The sequence below is a fragment of the Centrocercus urophasianus genome, unplaced genomic scaffold (assembly GCF_019232065.1).
Source record: "Centrocercus urophasianus isolate 14NV4802_14NV808 unplaced genomic scaffold, USGS_Curo_1.0 seq_30, whole genome shotgun sequence".
Taxonomy (NCBI): Eukaryota; Metazoa; Chordata; class Aves; order Galliformes; family Phasianidae; genus Centrocercus; species Centrocercus urophasianus.
The window spans coordinates 8,760,776-8,784,039 of NW_024884867.1; the positions used below are offsets into that span (position 1 = coordinate 8,760,776).

The window sequence follows — 23,264 nt, forward strand, 5'->3', positions numbered from 1 at the left end:
GCAAAAGGAGCAAGTAGGGACACCAGAGTTGACAATATCTAGCAGCAGAAGAAACAGTTACTGAGAACAGCAACAGTCCTTCAGACTGAATAACTGAAACAGTATATATTTAAGAAAGAACTCTATTCTGTTATTTCCCCTGATTATCACATCCAAGACAGTAGGTGTACTCTTACGTTACCTGACAAAGCTAATAGGATGTCAGTGCACACTGACATTTAATAGAATTTCAGTGTATGTTCAGGAAATAAAGGCTAAAAACCAGCATAGTTGTAGGACAATTTTATTCACCTAAAACAAAGGGTCAAAAGTCACAGCAAGGAAGTTCATTTTATTTTGTAAACTCATTAAAAAGATGCCCGTGTACAAAAAAAAAGGGACATTTTGACAACATAAATGCAAAGGAAACTATAAAATCCAATATATTAATAAAAAGTTGTTTTCATTTTATTTCCACATTATTCCTTGCAAAATATCATCTTCCATCCCAGCCTGCACGCAATCAGTTGTTAAAATCACTAAAATTCAGGAGGCCAAATGTGAAACCATTTGCTCTGCTCTAGGAATGTGTTGCTGAAAGATGCAAACCCTGCAGCATGGTAGCCAGAACAAAGATGCAGAACTGAAGGAACTGGCTTGAAAGGCTTCTAAATTGTTATTGCGCATTCGTCTTCTGAGAATTCATTCTCAGTCCTTTCTGCAAATATTTAAAATATCCCTTAGGGAAGTAACAGTGTTAGACTGAAGAATACTCTGTCATAAGATGTATGTTTTCATTTTGGCCTAATACATCCAATGCAAACTCAAAACCAATTCTGAAGTGAAACCATTTCTCTGCCAACAAATGTTTACTATGCAGCACAACTTAGAGCAGCTGCATGCCAAGCTACTGCAGCACGCAGAACCAGCACATTCACAACTCAGCCTCCAGTATCAGACACTCTTGACTGCAAGTTTGGATCTTAATGGCTAAGTTCACTTCCAGTGAAAGATGATTACATTTTTTTTAATTACAGCCGATCTGCAACTTAATTTGTCCCTGCTTCTCCCAAGAAAACCAGCTCTTGTGGCTTACGTATGTTTGTTCTTGCGACCGCTACTTCGGGTTCCTGTGAAATGTTTTCTTTCTTATGCATCCTCAGTGTGGGCTTGAGGCAGCTGTTTCTGTAGATCCACGGTGTTTCACTTAGCAGTTTCTCAGTCAGACCTAACCCATGCCACACGTGACTTGCTGCACTCTATTTCCAAGCATTAGTCCCAGCTTTCAAGAGTTTAGTAAACATCACATGATTACAAAGAGCAACTTGAATGCCTAGGGTTAATACACTTCCAAGATTTGTGTTTGTCCTCTGCCAGGACATAGTGCAAGAAATGAGCCCCACCATCATAAGGCACTTACCTACGTTAACTGAGAGCGGCAGGGGCGAGAACTCTTGTAACATGCAAGTCTAATAAGAGTCTCTCTGGAGAAAACATAAGATCTCACAGACTCAGCATGAGCTGCTTTAATAATCTGCTCTGTAACAGACATCAGATCCTTCCATTGGCAGCTACGTCATTCATCTTTGATTTCTGATGATCATATTTCACAGAAACAATAAGGAAAAGCAAGAGGGTTGCTCCTTGGATGGCAGCCAGTAAAAAAAAGTAATAATTTAATTGGCAGCCATTAATGTTACCTAGAAAAAAAAATAGGGAGGAAAAAATAAACATTAATAAAGAATATACAAGTGAAAACATCAATCCCTTCAAGTTTAAGTAGTGAAGACTTCTTTGCAAAACATGGGCAAGACCTAAACACCTTCCCACCTGACAGCACAGTTATGCAGGATAAATGATGGAACTTTACAGGAAAATACACTTCATCTTTCTTCAGTGTTTCAGTGCCTTAAACCATGTAATGTCTCTGAGGAAGGAGGTGGACACTTACTGCATTATGTCCCTTATAAAAAGAATGGCAGGAGCTACTCCCACCACTGTAAGAACTTTGTGCCAAGGAGGACAGTATATATGTAGCAACAGGCATGCTTCACCAGAGTCAGAACAATTCTAAAACTTTAATAATCTTCCACTCTTCCCCCTTCATTCTGCAAAATTGCAACGCTTTGCCGACCTCAAACAAAACAGCTGAAAATCTCAATGATTACTTCTATATATGTAAGTAACAGAAATCACATCCATTTTTTCAGGAGACAACTCATTTCAAATGAAAATAGAAAGAATCAAAAAATAAATGGTACGAGGGAAGAAGTTTGGCAGCTCTGTAAGTACAGGACAGCAGTTATCCCAGCCCTCTCTTGGAACAAAGTGAAGAATCATGAAATGATACGTGGTTCTTTTCGGTTCAATTCACCTTTGACAGTCCCTCAAAGTTGTTATAAATGAGTGAGTTGTAGCACATTAATTAATGTTAAATTAAGAAAGCTCATTGCTAAAACATTATTCCTCCGTTAAGAAATATCCACTATTGCTGTACTTCCAGAACAAATATATTGTGGCTCATTTCCAACATGCCACATGAGCCACAGCCAATGAGACCGTTAAGATTATCACAAAGGTTAGAAGGTGTAAAAATCCTGAAGCGTAGATCCATCCTAACAAGCTGTTCATGCAGTGTGCCTATAAATGTTCCGATTAAATTACTTCAATTACTGAAACGTATGATTCAATTAAAGGAATTTCTAGTAAAATGCAATAAAATTAAACCAAGTCTTTCCTTGACATTTAAAATACAATATACATGCGAATCTCCACTTCAAGAGCAGATGTGGTTAAAAAGTAGTCATTATCCTTTATGAGATGGGATATTAAACCCACGAAACCTCAAGTTTGTGTCAGAGAAATAACAGCCATTTCAAAGGCAGCAATCAACACTGACGTGCCAGCAGAGAATAAATGTTGTCAGTAGATTTTGGAGGCAGGTAGGTACATCAAATGGCACCAAACAGCATAAACTTGGTGCACGTGCTTACAGTTATTGTGCAGCAGTAATTAAAAAAAAAATTGGAAAAAAAAATTGGAAGTCTTTCATTTAATAAAGTCTTCTTACGATTCCTGCTCTTGAAAGCCCAAGTGAATTTTGTATGAGAATTTGGTAATGGCTTTCAATAGCATTAGACCAAATCAAACAGCAGCAGGTCTGTTTACTCCCCTGATATAAACAATAGAAGTAGTACCAATAGAACACGCTGCAAATGGAAAGCAGCCATTGAGTGCCTCAGCCTTGAGCCAGGCATGTGATTAAACTTCCCTTTGGTGAGGACACTCACATAAAGCCAAGGCTACTTATCATCTTCTGCAATTTTTTACAAGAATGCCTTATCAAACAAGGCTGACTTCCAGAAAGTGTTACTTTTTGGTAAAACCAAATCAAACAGGGAATTTTCTCATACCAATTTTAAAGCAAGTTTAAGCCATTTACAGAAGGCCTGGCATATGTTTTGAGGATTTTTTATGCTCTTTCTGTTGGAACTAATTAAACCATTGATGATGCTAGGATTTTCTGAAATTCCCAAGGTGCCACCTACTGGTGCCAATAATTATTTTTAACTTCAACTGGCAATACAAAGCAAAAGTTCTATTGGACTTGAAAAGAGTAAAAATAACTAGCAGACAGAAATGGAAAAATGAACTCTGAGTAATTGCCACAGAGACACTTGAAACTAAGAAGCTGAATAATCAGTAAGAAAGATTTAGGTACATTTTATTCCCCATGTCTCCAGAAAGTACTTTCAGTACTTTAGGCACTTTGGCAAAATACTAAATTTGTGTTTCCCATGCTTTCATGAGAACAATGTATTGTGTTGCCCTGTCACTTTAGTTCAGACCTATATGCAAGATGAAGCGTAATCCTTAACATAACAGTAGACAAGTATGTATCTTCTAAGCAGTAAGATTCAACAGTTCACATGCTTGATGCTCAACTGTTTCTGAAAAAAGCATTTGACTTCACAGACTACAAATAAGCTGTAAATAACTTACCAAAATCAGTGTGATTACTCATCCAGCCAATTCCTTTAATAGACACCAATGCCAACAATCCAGATCCAACAAATGATCCAATCCCCGAAAAGAAAAAAAACAGCCCCATAATAGCACTCTGCATAGATTTGGGAGCAGCTGAATATGCAAATTCTAGACCTGTATAAAAAGAAAAAAAAAAATGTATATTATTGAGAGATCTAAGAAACCATAGTAATTTGTCCCTATTCAGTGTTATAGAATTTACATATGTATACTATTTCTGGTATGTTAAATATCCAAAACTAGCCTCAGATTTCGGGAGACATAGGAGACTGAAGTAGTGAATTCTTACTATTTCCTAGTCTTCTCTAACTACTTTATGAATCCTGCTAGATACTGTAGAAGAAATGTAAGATATGGCCTGAAGCAGTGATGGAGCACCTGGTGGGAAGGCAGGGCCAACCCAGGGGAGCTCAGGTATAGACAATGGACGTGAGTGATTGGAAGGGGTGGAGCCAGGATCCAGCCCTTCCCAGACCTCATTTAAGGCTTGGCAGTGGAAGTGAGAGTATCTGTTGTTGGAGATTCTTGCATACCTCTGGCCTTCCAAAGGTACGCAGCAATTTTCCTTCATTTCTGTGTCAGCTGCATTTGGGTTCGTTCTCATTTGCTGAAGCTAAGGACTTTGCCATCCTGCTTTTACTGCGGTACTTTCCATCCCATTATAGCATTACAGTTATCAACTCTCAAACAGACAACATCTGAGACCAGTGCTTTGATCTCATTAACGTTACATGTACAATATCAAGGAATCTTCTGATGCAGCCTATTCAGTTTTCTATCTAATTTTATTCTTTAAGATACATATTAAACCAAGTCTAATCTGGCAAGGTCCATGTTCACCTGTTTCTATGCTGTTGTGCAGTATTTATAAGGCAAGTGGCCTTCCTTACTAAGAACAAAGTAATCAAAAACAAGCTCTCTTGTTCTTGACCAGGAACATTTATTTCTCATAGGCTCCCTATCTGTATCTCTGATGTAAGCAGAAGAATCAGTTGTATCTGAGAAGACAGCAGTTATTTGCAACTTAACTTTGATTTAGAACATTCTGAGCCCATTGCTTGCATGCATGTTCTTATTAAGGCTTATATAAATGACAATTCAACTTTAAGCCAGACTTATTCCAATTTCAACCAAGAAAACTAAAGAAAAAAATCCAGTCCAATAACATCAATTTGAAAACAATCTGTGCTACTGAAATTGAATACCTACAGGACACATAGGTTAACTTTCTGCCTTGAAAAGACTAATGCCCACTATTAACTCTTTTTTTAAAGCAATATTCCTGTCAAAAGGGATTATTCACAAGAGACAGTTAAATCACAGAGCTTCTTCTGACAGACGAAAGGCTTGTTTCAAAACAGGCTGCTTCATACTGAAATTAATGACTGAATCCACTGCCTCATCTAACGCTTCTCTTGCCAGATTTACACTTATAGACCTAAAACCAGAAAAAATATTGTACAAGATAATAAACATATGCTTATTTTTACTGCTATTGGTATTTAACTTCTGCTACTCCAGGCAGAGGTTAATTGATAGACACTGCATTTCTTTTCAAGAAAAGACTTAACACTTCAAGTGCAACAGGTCAGTTTGCATGATGGAAGGGAGCTCTTCCAAGAGAAACAGAATTACATGTTTTCACTTACTGGTCTAACAGCATTCTGCACTGCCACCTGAGAAATCTCTGATAACAAACACACTTCTCTTTTCCTTTGCAAAACACATTTGAATGGCTCTATAGCAACCTGTCTGTGATTCTAGATGGGAACTGAAACATTCTTTGTGCAACTCAGCTGTGTAAGTTCCTGTAAATTCAAACCACAATGAGAGAATTGCTACAGAGAAAGAGAGAGTCACAAAAACCTCGTATTTATTTTGAGAATTAAAAAGTCAGTTTTCTTTTTGCTGCTAGTAATAACAGTGCAGACTTTTCAAGAACTATTTACCTGGCCAGTCTGACAAAAAAAAAAAATAGTAAAAAAAAAAAAAACAACAAGCATACTGCTCTTGGGATACAATAGCCTGTTCTTCAACCTGTTGTAATCACTCTTGCTACAAATGTCAGGAGTACCGTTCATATTTTGGACCCCAGGCTTCCACGTATACTGTGTAAGTTAGGCTCAAGAACATCACGTGGAAGAGTGCAGACCATTTCTTTTCTTGTTCATTGCACAGATAGACTGGGTTGGTGGAAAATCTTAACACTCAAAACAAAAATCCAGAATGTGTACAGCGCTATTTTTTTATTCTTATTTTTTTTAGGAGAGGGAAAAGCATATCTTTAAACTTGAATAATGTTTCCAACAAACCTAGAATTTAATCTAGCGTGAAGAATACAAAATCTTTTCTTTGCCTTCAGAGATGCTCTTGCCTGCTGGCAGCCACTGATAACAATTTCATGCTAGCTCAAACAATCACTTTTGATATTAAACCCTCCAGTTGGTGTTGTCAGGTGAGATGATGATTCCCAGCTAAATAAGAGTGCTTTAAGAGGACTGACAGAATAATACAAAACATTAATGCAATGTGTGTCATCTTTTAAAAGCAAATCAAGTGTAACTACTGTGACTTAATAAGTTTAGTTTTACAGTAAACAAAGAACCAACAGCTACCAAATCTAAGTTTCTGCTCTTTTGATATTTAGTCCCCTTTTATTTGCAGTAAGTATTTTCAAATCAAGATAGTTTTGTGACCATTAACAGTTCAGTTTTGTGTGGGCTTTTTTAAGATGGCAAAAGAGATGCTTTTGTCAGCTTTGAGTATCAAACTGGTAAAGCACATTCTATTAAAGTCTTAAGGGGCTTTCTTAAAGATACTGGGAATTCAGTTTAGATAACAATCAGAAGACGGGAAAAAAGCTCTGTAAAACAAGCCACATGAAAGTGCAGTGCAAAAGCAATTAATATCTGCATGGAATTTTTGGTTCAAAGAGAAACATTTGCTGTTTTTTTTTTTTGTTTTTTTTTTTTGTTTTGTTTTGTTTTGGTTTTTTTTGTTTTTTTAACATTGACCAACTAACAGTTTTTGAAGTCACAAAGCTGTTGATACAGATGCAGCAAGTGCAAACAAACAGCAGGGTATTCTCATAAGAATAATGTAAGCCTTAAAGACGTTGCTTTCCACAAAGAAGTCCCGTAAAGCAGTTGGGAGGAAAAAAAAAAAAAAAATACAGAAATACCACCAAACCAATCTTTAAATTGGAGCTCAGCCAGCAGCAGACTGATAAAAAAGGAGAAACAACAATGTGTAAGAGAAGAAATTTACGTTGCATGAATACTGGTATTACAATGAATCATCTGTTCATCTGAGTTCCAGTTTAATTGGCATGGTCCCTGAAGTAGTAACTAAAACTAAAAAATTTTACTCTTGATTAAAGTTAAATATGGCCTCAGTTGCAGTAAGTAACTTGATTAAGCATGACTTCCATCTTCAGGTTGTTCTATTTTGGATCTGTGATGGCTACTGTTCATACATGCTGAAATGCACTGTAATACAGGACAGCAGTGGCTATGCAGCTGTGTTCCCCTGCAGAGGATACTGTGCTACCAAATTATACTTTCCATTTAAGAATCTATGGCTTTTAGCACCTGAGTCTTGTTGTGCTGTAAAGATAGTGAACTCTCCCCACGCCTTCCAAGTGCTGAAGCAAAGGGAGGACTTGTCTACACATCACTGCGGGGCATGGAGACAAGCAATTTCCAAATCTCCTACATTTGGAATAGTTGGAGTAGTTTTTACCAAGCTGGACAAAAACTTACAGAAACCTATTACCTGTGCAGATAAACACATAAAGCTGTTTCAGAAACAGAAATAGCAGTAGGAACCCAACCCATGAAAGCCACATTTTTTTTTTTTCTCCTTGCAAAGAAACCCAGGCATTTTGTTTCATTTCCCAACAGCTGTGATGACAGTCAACCACACATAACTAGAAACCTGATAGAGTAAAAGTTATCTCCTCCACAGAACATGTGACAGCTGGGGCCACTGCCAGGAAGATCTCAAAGAATCAGGGGATCTTATTTTACTCATTGAGCTTTCCCAGTGTGAGGAATGAAACTGACCAGCCACAGGGAGAATGAAAACAGGAAACTCTGTTCTAAGCAAACTAAGGGAAAGAACTAAGCATAAAGCCAGTTTGAAAGGATGATCTTCTAAGTTCAAATTCTGAAACAGTACTACAACACGTTAATAAGTAACTGTAGTTAAGCAGGTAACAGAAGATTCTGAAATGGAGTCACTGGAGCTTGCAATGTATTACATCAGGTAGTGCTGCAATTCTACTGAAATAGCACCAAAATAACTACTTATGTGATCATGAATGTTTTCTATTATTAGTTATTAAGCATTTTCCCAAGCACTAGATATGTAAACGCTGCACTAAGAGATTCACAATAACACTTTGTCTAATTGCAGTAAGGCAGCATTAGCCACACCAGAGATAACAGATAAATTGGCTGTGCTTTCTTTGTGCTAACTAGCCATGTACGTATATGGAACAGGCCAGAAAATAAGATTTAATACTCCTTTCACCCTCTCCTCCCATTTCACTTTCAGCTTAATTGAAAACAAACAATTTTTGTTTAGTGTCACTTAACTCTTCTTATCATATAGATGTAGAAACTCAAGCAACATGAATTTAAGGTGGGAATAAATTTTGATTTTTAAAGACTGGTTCCTTCCTTTTTGCCTTCAGAAAGGAAGATTCCACATCCTAACGGACAATCTGAACTGTGAGCTCAGTTTCTAAGAGGAAAAGCTATAGAACGAATTTTATTTGCAATTCAGAGGAAACAATACAGCATTAAAACCACTCTTTTTAAAGCACACTGTTGAAAGGCTATCTTGTCTGCCATTAGGGCTTGTGCATATCCCATGCTAACTGAATAGCAGGCAAACATTCAAATGCTGCTCTGCCTGAAACTCAGTTCTGCGAAGCCAATTTTCAAATGGGAAAAACAACATACAAAGGGAAAGCAAGCAATTAAGTTATACTGCATAATATTGCATTTGAGGACATCAGTGCTCATTTATAATGATTCGAGAAGGAAGTATTTTCTAGAACCCATCATCTGTGATAGAGAAGAAAGCAGATCTAAGACACAGAATCTCTTACCTGCTATACTCGCGAATATTTCACTGAATCCGATGAGCACATACTGAGGAATCTGCCACCATATTGGCAGATCTGCAGCATGGTATGTAACATTTCCAATTGTCTGATTGATTGTTTTGATCTTTACGATCTTCAGTCTGTTGCTTTCCAGAATTCCTACAAGGAGTGGGGAAAAAAAAAAACACTTAAGAATTAAGAGGAATTAAGAATTAAATAAGCATTCAGTCCTGCATGTCAATTACAATTTATTAAACAGGAATATGTATTCCCTCTTCTGAATAGAAATCACTACAGACTACTCTTTTATAGTTACTTTAAGGAGCAGAGTTCCTCTGCCAGAGAACTGCAGCAGTTATATTCTCATTCAGTAGCAATAATTATAAAAATACTTAACCTTTTGCCAGATGGATTAGTGAACAGCTTTCTCACACAAAATTTGGTTTGGTTCTTTTTTAAGGGATGTGTGGCATTTTTGTCATTGCTTTTCTTTTTTAAATACATTTTCAGAAACTACTCCTTTGAAGTATCACAGGGTGCTGGTAAGCCTGGAACCATTTTGCTTATTCAAATGGTTCCAATAGTGCTATAAAGAGTGATTTCCTTCACACCATCTGTTTTTGACGGAAGACTATTCTGAACTCAGTGCTTAGTGCTGGCCACCACATTTTCTCTGCCTTCCTTGTTTCCTTCCAGGTGATCACTTTGACACCTTTTTTTAAAGGTATCTTTCTTTAGCTCTTCAATTAACTCAGTGCCCTCTGAACCATGAGAAGATGAAGTAATTCAAATAAAGCAGGGTATATCTTGATGTTTTGTTTTTAACATAGCCAACAGTTTAGAATGGAACTTAGAACATTAACAAAGCAGCAGATTCAGCCAAGAACTCACGCATAACTTCCTTCATATTATATCTAGCACAAAATTATGGTTCTTCAAAGCAGCTAGAGATCCTTAATGTGTTTGACATTCTTCACATCGTAAGAAGTTTAGCTGGTGTTCAGCATCACAGGAGTGTAACTACATTATACTAAACTGCCATAGAATCTAGAATCGATTGATTCCATCTTAGTCTTTGAGAGGCAAACTTCAAGTTTAATCTTACTTTATTTGTAGTTAAAAGAATCTTAAATTCTTGAAATAATTGTTTAAACTCTATAAATGAAGTAGATTTTCCAGCTGAATAACCTCAAATCCTGCTGCTCAGAATGTACAGTAAAATGCATGAAGCGCAGCAAATGTTTGCTACGTCTCATCAGCTGCAGTCTCACACAGTTTATAAGGTATTTAATACAATCTAAGCATCTAATAGGAAGCCATAACAGCATCCAGAACTAATGCCAGTTAGATGAGCAAGTTAAAATGGAAACATGGCCCAAACAAATAATTAGTACACTTTTGCAAGACTTCAAGCTAAGATATTAACATCCTCAAGTTCTCAAAATTGAAATCATTTCCTCTAATGCAGAAACTGTGGCAAGCACTGTTGTATTTTAGGAACATTAAAATATGTCTTCTAGAAATACAGTTTAATGAGAAAATTAAAAAAAATGATGAAAGAGACAACAAGCTTTTCCCCATTAAACAGAGTCCCCTGTGCCTCAAAGCTGCCACAATGAAAGCACTCGAATTCACATTATGATGAATGGATGCCAAATTATTCTAAAAGGTTCAACTTTCCACCCAGGTGATCAAACCAACGGAATTGTGCATCATTTTTGTAGGTGAGTAGAACAGAAAGCATTTGACATTAAGGATTCTGCTACGTGAAATCATTCCCCCAACTTAGCAATCCATGCTCAATATGCTTCAGCCCTACCAGCACTAATACTGATATTACTGTTTTTGAGTTCAGTTCTATGTGAGCCAGCAGGTTCTATTTAAAGAGCTGACATTTAACTGTTTTACATCACCTTCTTTTGCTGGTAGCAGTGTCCTGTGTAACATGGAATGAGAGAAACATTCCTATTTTAAGTTTAAATGACTTTGCTAAAAGAACTTTACTTGCCCACATACAAAGTGACCTTCACCTAATAAGGTAATTATCTTTCTCATTGAAAGAAATCATAATAGCCATATAAAGTGTCCCTTTCCCTAAAATATAGGAGATTACAACTGCTAAAATTAATTTATTTAATGCTATCATGCTTTATCAATATGTTCATTACAGTGATACTGGGTGAAGGCTATTCATTCTATGAAGCATTGCTCAGAGATGTTCAGTTCCACATCAGCAGTGCTTAACAGCTTTAAATCATCTCAAAAGCAGCTGATTTATGGTTCGAACAGAGATGCCATCTTTTTCTTTTCATGCTATAGCTAAGCTATTTTACACTACAGTAATTCCCAAACATTAGGGAACATTAAGGTAAGGGAGGGAAAAAAAAAAAACCACAGTGGGAAGAAGAAAGTCTTGTTCAGCAATAACCTAACTTTATTATTTCAGATAAAGGGAAAGGATTTTAGGTAGAAATTCAATTATTTTAAACTCAAAAGTCAGACTGCATGAAGGAGCATACTTCATTTCTGAACCTCTTTGTTTTTCAGGATAAATAAATATTCAACTTCAAGATAAACAAGTAATAGATCAGAGAACATGGTCTTTCGTAATATAATAAAGTTTATACTAGGAGCACTAAAGGCTTCAAATCCAAATGCTAAACACATTGTTCAGCCAAGCACTGATCAGTGAAGATAAGGCATCTGTTATGAAAGTAGGGTTGAAGATAAATTGTTGTCCTGAATCAAGCATAGTAGAAGGTAATGCTGGCAGTTAATTAAGCAAATACATAAACCTGAAAATCTTAACTTAGAAGTTGATTTTAAAAGGCATACTCAAAGCCTATCTGAGGCAGGAAAAATGCTCCTATTTTATTGGAAAAATTCAAACCACTCTAGTAACCTTTGAATAAAAAGTCCTTCATTGTAGAAAATGCATCCATGCAGTTGCATTCCAGCTATCTCATGAAAAAGACTCTTGAATATTCTTGAATGAAAGGTTCAAGGCTTTCAAAAACTTTATTTCAAATTGCTGATTAAATTAGCAGATCTCCAAGTTGCTTTCTTACCTGCAGCAAATGCTGAACACATCACAAAGAACATCCCAACTGCAATCCTCTTCAGTGATGATGGGAGCAAGCCATTCCTCTTCAAAATGGGGTCCACTAATTTATCTTTTAAGGGTATTAGGATGAGAATAAGCACTGCATCAAACATAGTCAACCAGGCTGCTGGAAACTAAAAGAATAGATGACTGAAGTTAAGAGCTTCATGCTTAAGGGGTTAGATTTTTCTTCCATTATGTAACAGAGAGAAAATATTTTTGATGAAATGCTGAGATTGAAGGTATTTTCAGTTTCTCTTGCATATATTGTTATATTTATTAAACGATACACATAAGTTGCTCTGAAAGTAATGCCACCTATTTATTTCCATGAAAACTATAATTGATAGAACACAGTGACACTGTTTGATAGAACAAATTCTCATCTACATAATGCTATTTTTCACCACAGCCACCACCATCAGCTGATTTGTGCAGATGAGTTGACTGAAATGCTCTTGTGATCTGTGCTCTGAAATGAGTTATCTGAAATGCTCTTGTGGTGTAACAGCTGTGCATGGCCATTCAGAACATGGCTTGCTTTTCACATCACTGTCACCACTCTTGAAATGCCTCTCCACCACCTCACTGTGCTCACATCCACTGTGTGAACTCTATATTCTAGAACATATGCCTAAATCAATGTAGTACATGCAGTTCATGCTTTTCAATGTCCCGTGTTTATGGCTGCTGATTCCCCTTAGCTGTTACCTTAACTTTCTAGAGTTTTTGTACAAATTTGTTTTACATTTCCACTAAAGAAAAAATACTTTTCACTTGTTGTGTTCTACTTACCGTATGAACTGAGTTGGTGTCATTTGTTATTTCAGGAATTTTCAGATGAAGACTTTGCAATACATATGTTGTCTGCATCTAGTATTAAGGAAGATGAGTTGAGATTATTTGGACAAGCCCAAATGACACCAAGATGGTCTTACTTTATTAATAATTAACAAAGATTACACCAAAAGTAAATTGCTAATTTAAGAAACCAAAAAGAACTACTGTTTGAACATTATAAACTGTTTTTAAGCTGTCAATTTAATTTTACAAAGTGCACAAAGACTCATTTGTGTGATTTGAAATACAGTTACAGTATTTTCCCCCAAATATATGCTACTCCATCCCACTAAGAAAGAAGTAGAAAGGAATTAATTAAAAACGCAATCCGGTCCACTGACCCTGACCTACGTGAATCAACTGCAAGATGAAACAGTGCAATATTTAAGATAAATTAATTTGTACAGCTATGAAACATTTTAATTATAAAGTATTCCCTGTAACTGCTTTTCATGTCTCAATTTGAGGGGAAAAGCCTAAAAATTCTTCATATACAGGGAAGAGTGCCCAGAAGAAATGTAAAATTAGATACACTGGCATACTGATCAGTTGATTCAGCTTTCCCCAGTAATTTTATCCAACAAAGCAAAAATGCAAAAGCAGCTACCATTGCTCAGTATCATTTTTGCTAACAGAATATTATGTGATGCAGCCCTAGGTATGTAAAAGGCAAGTAAATAACATTATTGAACACATGGGTATTAAACAAGGCATGCAATCAATACTGGAGTTCTGAAGAATCCTGTTCAATATTTGGCTTCTCTAGAATCATAGCTACTAAATGGTAACAGTAAATAAACTTTATAGAAGAGTATCTGCATCCCCTCCCCACTAGAAAACAACTTTCATGTACCTTCCTTCAAGTAGAAGCTCTGTGAGGAAATTTTCAGAGAGGAGTTAGGTTTACAGCCTGGGCTCAGAACTACAGCTTAACAATATAGCCCCAGATCTTTCAAATGCAGTTGTTAGAGGAGGCAGTTATGGCCTTTACATTTGAGATTTTTTTTTTACATATGACAAAGAGTGCGCAACCATTTGAAACTACTCACTTGAAAATACACTGTCCAATAAGGTATTAAAGCCAGAAAGACAGGTATAATCTTCACGAGAGCTTTCACATCTTCAACTTTATCTTCTCTGAATGGACCTCCACGTGACAGCTTAGCCATCTCAAACAGGCTCTGCTTACGAGGCTGCTGAAGGACTCCCTGGCCTTCACTGTTGAAAAGATCATGGATAGGTTCACTTAATAACAACAACACCTGACTTGACATCTTGTAATACTATCCTGCATTCTAAAAATAAAAAAATAAAAAAATCATGCATTTCCAAAATTAAGTTGTTCTTAACAACAAATTAACTAGACCAGAGTGGATCAGTAGCAGTTGAAAGCACAAGGTGAGACGTTCATTATAATGATTTCTTTTTTCCCTCATTGATCCCCATGTACAAATAAATGGGGCTGCAGTATGCAGAACTTAACAGTACCACAAAATTTGTTACTCTAACTCACTGAGTTCTTACAAAGTGAATACGTGGAAGCCATTGCTGCAAAGGCACCTCACACATTTTACAGTCAGTGACCTAATTCAGCCACCAGTGTGCTATGGTCATATGTTTCAGCTACCCAACAAACCTCATAAGAAAACACTGAATTCAGATGGCAGTGTATATAAAAATCAGATGGTGCCCCATAAATGTATCTAGGCAGTTTGGAAAGCTCACTGTTTAAAAGCAGCAAAGTTGGGTAATATTCCAGTAGTTCAGTTGAAAACAGTAGAGATTCAGTGATCTCGAAACGCATCTCCTTCATCCCAGTGGTTCCACAATACAATCCCCAGGAACCAAATTTCTTTTGGTGTATTCTCTCCTACGACTTACTGCCAGCTAGCCTGTGCAAATTAGTTTTAATTCTTAGAGTGATTCACTGTAATTCAGACTATACAAAAGAGCTCATTACAAACCTATTAGTCGAATGTTCCATATGTCTTTTTCTTGAGCAACAAGAATATGCAAGAATTTTAAACATGTCTGTGAAGGCACTACCATCAGGTGGCTTTGTGATGAAGAAACTCTGACCACACAAAAAAACCATGAATGAAATCCCAATGCAAACCGTTGGGATACTATATCCAATAACAAAGCTCACATTCTGTTGAATGTATGCAATGCCTCCCAGAGACAGAATAGCTCCCAAATTAATGCTCCAATAAAACCAATTAAAAAATCTTCTCGTGGCTTCTGGACCTCGATCTTTGACCTGAAAAAGATTAAAAACAAGTTGCTCAATTTCTGAAGGAAATTCAGAGTGCTTATTACAATTCAATCAACTACGACACACTGAAAAGTTCAGGTTTCATTCAGATGTAACTGTTTTGGCTTAGCATTGTATGTGATGTAACGATGCCTTACTAAAATCATCCTGTGATGTTATTGCCCTTCTAGAAGTTCAGTATTTGGACTGAAGTCAGATTAAGGCTAAACTGCACAGCTTCTCCAGAAAGGCTGTTATTACTTCTACTGCGCTGTATCTCATGTGGTCATTTCTCTAGACAAACTTTGCTCAAATTACCATCCCATAAACCACACACAAATTGAAATAGCTTCTTTTTAGTTAAAAAAAAAAAAAAAAGTTAAAGTACCCCAAAATCCATCCATTGCTAGTATTACAATTGCCTCTTCCAACTGCATATAGCTCACACTTAATCACGTTCCATTTTCCAAGCCTCAAATGACTATTTGGTGATTAAAGCCCAAATTCCAAATTTAAGCTTTAACACAGTCCTAATTCTTCTCATCAGAACATAAATTGAAGACTTGCCATTCTGAAATTAAAAAAAAAAAAAAAAAAAAAAAAAAAAATCAAGCTGCTTGAGGTTTCAGGCAGTAAAAACCCTATTAAACATTTTCCCTTCTATCAAGTCAGCCCAGTTCACGGTGTACTTTTTCTGCTTGAAGTGTTTCTCAAATGTAAATAAGACATCTCTACCTTATAGAATCATCCTGCACGGTTTTTATCATCACTCCTCATTCTCTATTGCCTACCATAAGTCACCCCATGTGGTTGTTGTTTAGTCACAAGAACTCAGGATAACTCATAAGTTGTGATGTAAGAGATATTACACAAGTTAAAATGTGAAATACATTTAAAAAGATCAACTTGTCTATAGAAGATTCCATAACATCATTTCTGTCACTGTTTTATGACTGAAAGGCCATTAACATTGACCATTAAGTACCATGCACTGGACTTGCTGAGTCAGTTGTTGACTTTCAAGTTTCCCTTCCTCATTTTGCCAGATCTTGAAAAGATTTGTGTTAAGTTTGCAATACAAAAAACAAACCATATCTTGAAATACATTTTTAATGTTGTCAGTTCTGATTTATAGCTTCAGGTTTCTCAGTGGTACAGAAACCTTACTGTGCTGTTTAAGCAAACTGAACAAAATAAATATTAAAGCATTTATTCCTATGCATGGTTCATAGCATTATTAGGCACTGAAGTATGTCTGTTGGCAAGTCAGATAAAATCTCAGAGCCTGCCACTTAGAAATTCCCCTTCTCCAGCATCAGATTGGTACCCATTCCTTCATCTTAAGGGTCATCAAGTGCAGTAGTGTATTAAAGTAGGTATTTATCCCAGATCCTAAATGATAGCAAGGTATTAGCAAAGAATTATACCATGGAAAGCGTTCCAATTTGGGTAATGAATTATCAATCTTTTTGATAAAAGGTTTTAATTTCTTCATGATAAAGTCTCAGTTCTCTTAGTGCAAAAAAATGACTTCCCATCCTATCTCACAAATGACCTTGCTTGTGACTATGCAAAAGACAAGTGAAGACATGAAAGCAAACTTTGGTACAGTATAAGAAGAGGGAAAGCACAGCATGGGATTTCTATCAAGTATTATCCAATCTCCAACTTGGAGCTCCTGACAAACTTCCTGATCCAAGGACAGCCTCCATCTACTTAATGACCTGCAGTTGAATTTTTCCCCTGCTGAACTTGTCCAGCCTGCCCCCTGAACCCAGGTCAGCTCTTAGAATCCATAACAGCCTGTGGCAAAGAGATCACCAGGTAATTACACACTGCAAACATCACCATTTATCCATGTTGAATGTGCCTAACACTAGCCTCGCTTCTGTTCCCTAACTCCAGAAGACAACAGAAGGCAGCTAGCTGAGCTTTATCCCACTGATGATCCATTTCTACTCCTCTCATTTCCAGAAACTGCTGTTACATCCTCCTTTTAGCTGCCTTTTCTGAGGTACAGGAAGTTATAGACTCTTGCATGGTTTCTTGCACAGAAACCACTGACCATGACTCTTCCCTGGAACTTCCCTCCCATCCTCCAGGATCACTTCTGAGACAGTCACAAAAAAGGAACATAGACACACCACAGGCCTACAAAGAAAAGAGTTCATGTTCTGCTTTCCTATCAAGGTATATATTTGTGCACAAAAAATTACATACAGCCATGCCTGAAATGTCACTATGACATTTCATTGCCCAACGTTAATAACTCATCAAAAATCCCACCAGACTAGCTGGTGGAAGAGCTACAAAGACACTTCATAAGAAACAGAAAACATGGTAGAATTAAGAGGCAATCCTTGTAGTTCCTTTCAAACATTGCAACGTCTACCCAAAGTATCAGCTATATTTACAGAGGGCCATACAAAGTTTCTCCCTGTTGACTATTATCTGAACTCTGTAACAGCACAAGATAGATTTGTTCTCTCAAGTGTTCACTGAATGAACAATAAGTATATATTTCTCCTTTCTGTTACTAATACTGCAGATGTAGATGATTAATATGCGGCCAAGAAGAAGAAAAACATACCGAAGTTTATTTGTGATTGACTTTTAACACCAGTAAAATGGAAACATCAGTAATACTTCAAGGCTGGAGTGCTAGACTGCCTAGCACTGAATTAAAACATTGTACTAAAACTGTTTCAGAGGTGCCCCAGCTGAAACGAACAACAGCCAATATCTAATGCACACAATGTAACTGCTGTAGGTAACAACAAAAAAAAACCCACAAACCCAAAGAATGATAGAAAATGAGTAACTGTAAGCGTTCTGGTCACAGCTGCATTGTCAATCACTGACCAGCTGCCATGGCTGCCTGCACTGAGGTGGCCCCTAAAGAGGAAATAAAACTTGCTATTCTCAAGACGTCTAACATCATTTTTGCAAAAGAAAGTTTAGCCTAAGCCTTGAAATTTTTGCTGTCCAAACGGTCATTTTCTTGATGTATTTGATAACTATCCTTTACATGTAGCTAATCCAAATGCAGAAAGAAAATCAATATGGCATGCTGAGTGTTATAATTGGACCTACACAGCATTGGATTTCAAAACAGTAAGGAATGGTTCTCAGAGCCAAAATTTTGAATACAAAACACGTATATTACACTGCCTAAGGTCAGATGAGATGCAATTACCACCACAGTTCTCATGCTAAAGAATCTCAAGGGCCTGTAATACTGTGCTACAGGAGCTGTGCAATAATAAGGTTATTTACAACCACTTTCAGTTGAGGAAAGAGCCCTGTAACCCTGCCCTGCAATACTCTAAGCCTGCTAAGGATATAAGGTTAACATCTCAGAGTCGTGACCAAAATGTTAAACACAGCTCAAACTAAGAGAATAACTGGTTCTTCAGCTACAGCATTCTGTGAAAGTGGTCACTAAAAAAATATGTGACTGACAGCAACCTCCATGGCCCAGCTGCCACTGACATTCCCACTCAGTCCTCATTCTGACTTAGAAGAAAGATGATCACTTGCTAAATTACCCCTCTCCTGCATTTTTCAACACCAGTATCTTGGAAGATGACCCAAGCAGTCCCTACAGCTTGACAACACTGCTCAAATATTGAAGTTCTATTAGGCAGGTTCTCCTGATTTTTACATGAAGAGCCAGGAATCCACACGAGCACACCGTGATTCACCAGTTATTGTTTGAGAGCAACTGGAGGGAGCTCTGTAACAAAGCTGTGCACAACTAATTTGTTGCTACAAAACCTTCAATTTTCATACTAAAATTTGATCACTCCACGTTGCCAGCCTGCTTCCTCTCACTGTTGTCCTGTAGTACTGTACATGCGAATGCTACAAGTTCAGTTTTCAAACTGTTGCCTTCAGATTGTTTGAGGTCCAGTCTCCCAAGTTAAATAACAATGAAAGGCAACTTGCTGTGAGCAGCCTTCCTTTCTTTATATGGGGCTTCCTATCCTTCCCCAGAAGAAAGGCTGAAAATCACTTTATACCAGCAACTGCCAACAGCACCCTGCCTTCGGCAATGCTGAAAACATTGCTGTTAAGGTAGCAAAGCTGGAAGATTTTTGGCAAGAGAGAGACTGATATACTTAATGACTAGAGTGGCAATTTAGAAAGGAGAAATTGTGTGGGATAAAAGTAGCATCTCTAATCACCTTAATTCCAAACCAGATTCATCTCTAATTAGAACAGCGGTACCAGCTGACACCAGACCAGTCATCTACCACTGATTTTTGGCTTCAGATTAGCTTTCACAACGAGGGACAGTCATATAGTTTCCCAACTCTAAAAAGTCATGAACTGCTGCACAGAACAGGAAGTGACTGCAAACTCCCACCCAAAAGGGGAACTGGAAACTGCCAGGTTATACACATCACATGCTTATAAGCACATGCTCATATTCTGAGAAGCATCAGCTCAGATTTAGACATAAGCATTGGATCAGTCTGCAGCTTCTGGGGGAAAAAACAAACCCAAAAACACCTTTATTCTCAGCAATCTGTACCTATGTACCCAGCAGTTTGCTTTGTTACCATGTGGGGAGAAGCCACTTATAAGGCCCAGAACTGCACCATGAGGTACATGGTACACTGTCACACATTTAACACATAGGCTAGTGAAACAGAGAAGAAAAATCTGGTCCTCAGCAGAGCAGTAGTGATTATGAACCAGCAGGAATATTTCTTGTGCTTCATCCTACATAAATCACTGGGAATTAGCTGCACACCTTGCCAATAACTGCTTTCACTGAAATCCTGAGGGAAAAGACAAAAAATAAACATAAAAACTCCAGCGACAGCAGCTACGCTTCCATTGGCAATGGTTCTTCTTTTGCTCTCTCCCTGCCATTATTTATCCATTACATTTAATGGTCATAAAGTGTCCTGAGGATAAGAAGTCAGTTTTGAAAAACACCTTACAAGATAAAGTCATATTAAAGCTATTTCACTTGATGGGCTTGTGCTGGTTTAAACAGAGCTGATACACCGGAGACATACGATCCCAGTCTATAATAACGTTTTACATTTATATACTGCCTTTCACTCTAGAATCTATAATATGTGAGATGCCAAAGAATGAGAAATGTAAACTGCACAACAGAGAATAGAGGGACACTTGGCAAGGAGATTGTAGTAGATTCCAACCTCTCACAAACAATTTCATGGTACTTTTGCCAGAACTCAATGGACCAGTAAGCTGGATTGAAGGTATGTTCCCTTCTTCAGAACTTGCATTTGTTAAGAAAGCTGCTCATATCTAACAATCTGAAATTCTCAATTTGTAAAGCAGGAATTAAACGTGAGTTCCTCACAATCAACATCCTACCTTAGCATAAGGCTACAAAAAAAAAAATACACATAACAGCGCATTCCAGAGCATAGTGAATTATGAGCTATCTGTCAAATACTGCCTGTAAAGCTTCTTGGTTCTGTAGCAATGACCCTGTGAATCATATCACTGAACTGGATCTCAGCACAGGACAAGTCCTTATGAGAACAGCTCAGGTCACTTACTGCTAAGAGAGCAAATTCCCACCGGTCATCTGGAACAGCATCAGCCTGCACAAAAATTCCACTGCAGGGCACAGTGCTGTAACACCTTACAGCTAAACAACGCCTGTTCTCTATCCTTCATTCATCACAGAAGGATGATAAAGGCCCCACAGTGCTGCCTCAGAAGACCTGTGCTACTCTTGTCAAAGCTAAAACATCTATCAGGTATTGCACCTGATTGAGCTCTGAGGTCATATTAACTCAGTGCAAACTCCACCAAGTAGGATAGCTGACAATCTACTCCACAGCCACCAAGAACCCAATCCAGCTCCTCAGTGTGGTGACACTCTCAGCCAGATCGGATCCCTGGGCTGCACAGAAGCCAGAAGCCAGAAGAGATCAGGCATGATACAAACTCCTAAACCCCATCCAACAGGGCATGGCTCAGCAGCCTGCATTACACAGAAACTGGAAGCCACGAGTCCCTCCAAGCTTAACACCTCCATGAAGCAGCTGGCACACCATCCACCCCACTGAACGTGGCCGACACCCATCCCCTGGGCCACACCAACACCACCGAACGCCGTGGCAGCCACCACGCAATACTCGACCTGATCTGCCCCGAACGGGGTGATGTTGGCCTTGACCGACCCGACTCCCAGCCCCACCAGCACCAGTCCCACGAAGGTGGCAGCGGCGCAGTAACGGGTGGCTCCCAGCTGGGAGCACGGCGCCAGCGTGGCGTTGGCGGCCGGAGAGGAGCAGTTCTCTACGGGGAACAACGGGATGTCCCCGCAGAGACCCTGGCGGGTGTGCGGCGCGGCGATGACGGGGAAGGCCAGCATGCCCAGCAGGTAGAGAGCCATGCTGAGCAGGATGGTGCCGAACTTGCCCAGCAGCGCGTCGGCCAACCAGCCGCCAAACGGCGACACCAGGTAGGTGATGCCCATGAAGAGCAGCAGAGCCTGGCTAGCCTGGGCGCCCTCCCAGCCGTAGGGAGGCCCGTTGAGAAACAGCACCAGGTTGGAGGTGATGCCGTAGAAGGCCACTCGCTCCAGCAGCTCGGCCAGCAGTACGGCGGCGCAGGCCAACCTCCGCCCGTGGAAGGCGCCGATGGCCGCGCGTCCGCGCTCCCCGCTGCCCAGCAAAGGGCTGCGCTCGCTCGGCTCGGCTTCCTCCATAGCGGCGCCTCCCAGCCGCGGAGCGGCAGCTTCCCGGCCCGCCCGGAGGTAACTTCGCCGCGGCCGCGCGGCGGGGCTCCACAGGACCCACCTACAAGTGGGGGCGGCGCAACGCCATTGGCTGAGCTCGGTGTCGCTCAACCGGCCGCGCCATCACGTGAGGGGGACGTCTGGGAACGGCGGGGTGGGAGGGGTTGGGGGAGGTGCAGGAAGGGGCGGGGCTATGCGAGGTCGGGCTGGGGGCGTGAAGGCGGCGGGTTCTGAGCTGCTCGTCAGTGCAGACCGGTTCGGTCCGATTGTACGCTTGGCTTTTTTTTTTCTTTCTTTTTTTTTCTTTTTTTTTTTTCTTAACGTTTTGTCTTGCAAAAGGTGTCACGGGTGGACGCTGCAGCAGAGAAAATTGATTTGAGTGTTATCTTGTTTTTTAGCTCAGGCTGAGAGTTACCTTCTGGGCTTTAAATGGAACCATGTGTCTTCATTAACTGCATGTATCTGACCCTGGCTTCCATTAGAGCCCTCATTCCTTTTTCCCCTTGGTTTTTCTCCAGTAATAAGGACAGTGAAATTAAAATGTGATTTATTTTCATACTTTGCTTCTCAGTTGGAAAAGTGGGAGCTGGGGTTGTCATCGTGCAATGGCCATCATGGAGAACAGCCATGGATGTGTGCTGTATACATCCTGCCTGTGTCACAGTGCCATGTGTGGGGCAGAGCTCCTTATCAGAGCTGTATGTGGTCACGCTGTGTCATTAGTGCAGGTGGAGAACGCTGACTGATGTCAGTGCCACAAGGAATGGGACTGGAGAGGATGTATGTTGGTTGTCATGAGATTGGGGCACTGAAATATACTTTTGTTCCACCATCCCATGTGCTGGAGTAAAGGTATTAAGGTATGTTTAAGTGTTTCCAGCACTGGAACTTACAGCTGCAATTCTGACCAGCACTGAATGGGAAAGCTGCTTCCCATGGGTGGATTGAAGAACATGGTGTAGTTGCACCCAGTGCGTAGGTATGAGTTAAAATTTTTGGAGCAGCGTTGGTAATTGAGCAAGTGATGCTTGTAAAAGTAAATGCTTTCATTTAATGATGGGCCTCTGTAAATAACATATGCCATAGAAATGACTCAGTAAATATATTTGCTCTCTTAGTGGTTATACATCACGTCAAAGGGCAATGAGGGAAAACGCAACCAACAGCTTTACAGAGATCTCTTGGTGAACTA

At 39.1% G+C, this 23,264-nt stretch overlaps 1 protein-coding gene across 1 annotated transcript; it reads right to left on the reverse strand.

Moving 5' to 3' along the window:
* Positions 1-267: 267 nt before the first annotated feature.
* SLC15A4 (solute carrier family 15 member 4) lies at positions 268-22,071 on the reverse strand. Its single transcript, XM_042828913.1, has 8 exons — positions 21,473-22,071; positions 15,047-15,342; positions 14,132-14,300; positions 13,038-13,115; positions 12,208-12,376; positions 9,143-9,298; positions 3,982-4,140; positions 268-1,679 (listed from the first exon to the last, which is right to left on the reverse strand). Exons 1-8 carry the CDS (start codon positions 22,040-22,042, stop codon positions 1,531-1,533), a joined length of 1,746 nt encoding a protein of 581 aa, XP_042684847.1. The 5' UTR covers positions 22,043-22,071; the 3' UTR covers positions 268-1,530.
* Between the last annotated feature and the right edge of the window lie 1,193 nt (positions 22,072-23,264).

Coding starts and splice junctions, on each gene's coding strand:
- SLC15A4 (XM_042828913.1), bottom strand. CDS start 22,042: ATGGAGGAAGCCGAGCCGAGCGAGCGCAGCCCTTTGCTGGGCAGCGGG. Junction 14,301..15,046: donor ATGGAACATTCGACTAATAG/GTTTGTAATGAG, acceptor TCTTTTCAACAG/TGAAGGCCAGGGAGTCCTTC. Junction 9,299..12,207: donor GTGTTCAGCATTTGCTGCAG/GTAAGAAAGCAA, acceptor CACTCCTTGTAG/GAATTCTGGAAAGCAACAGA.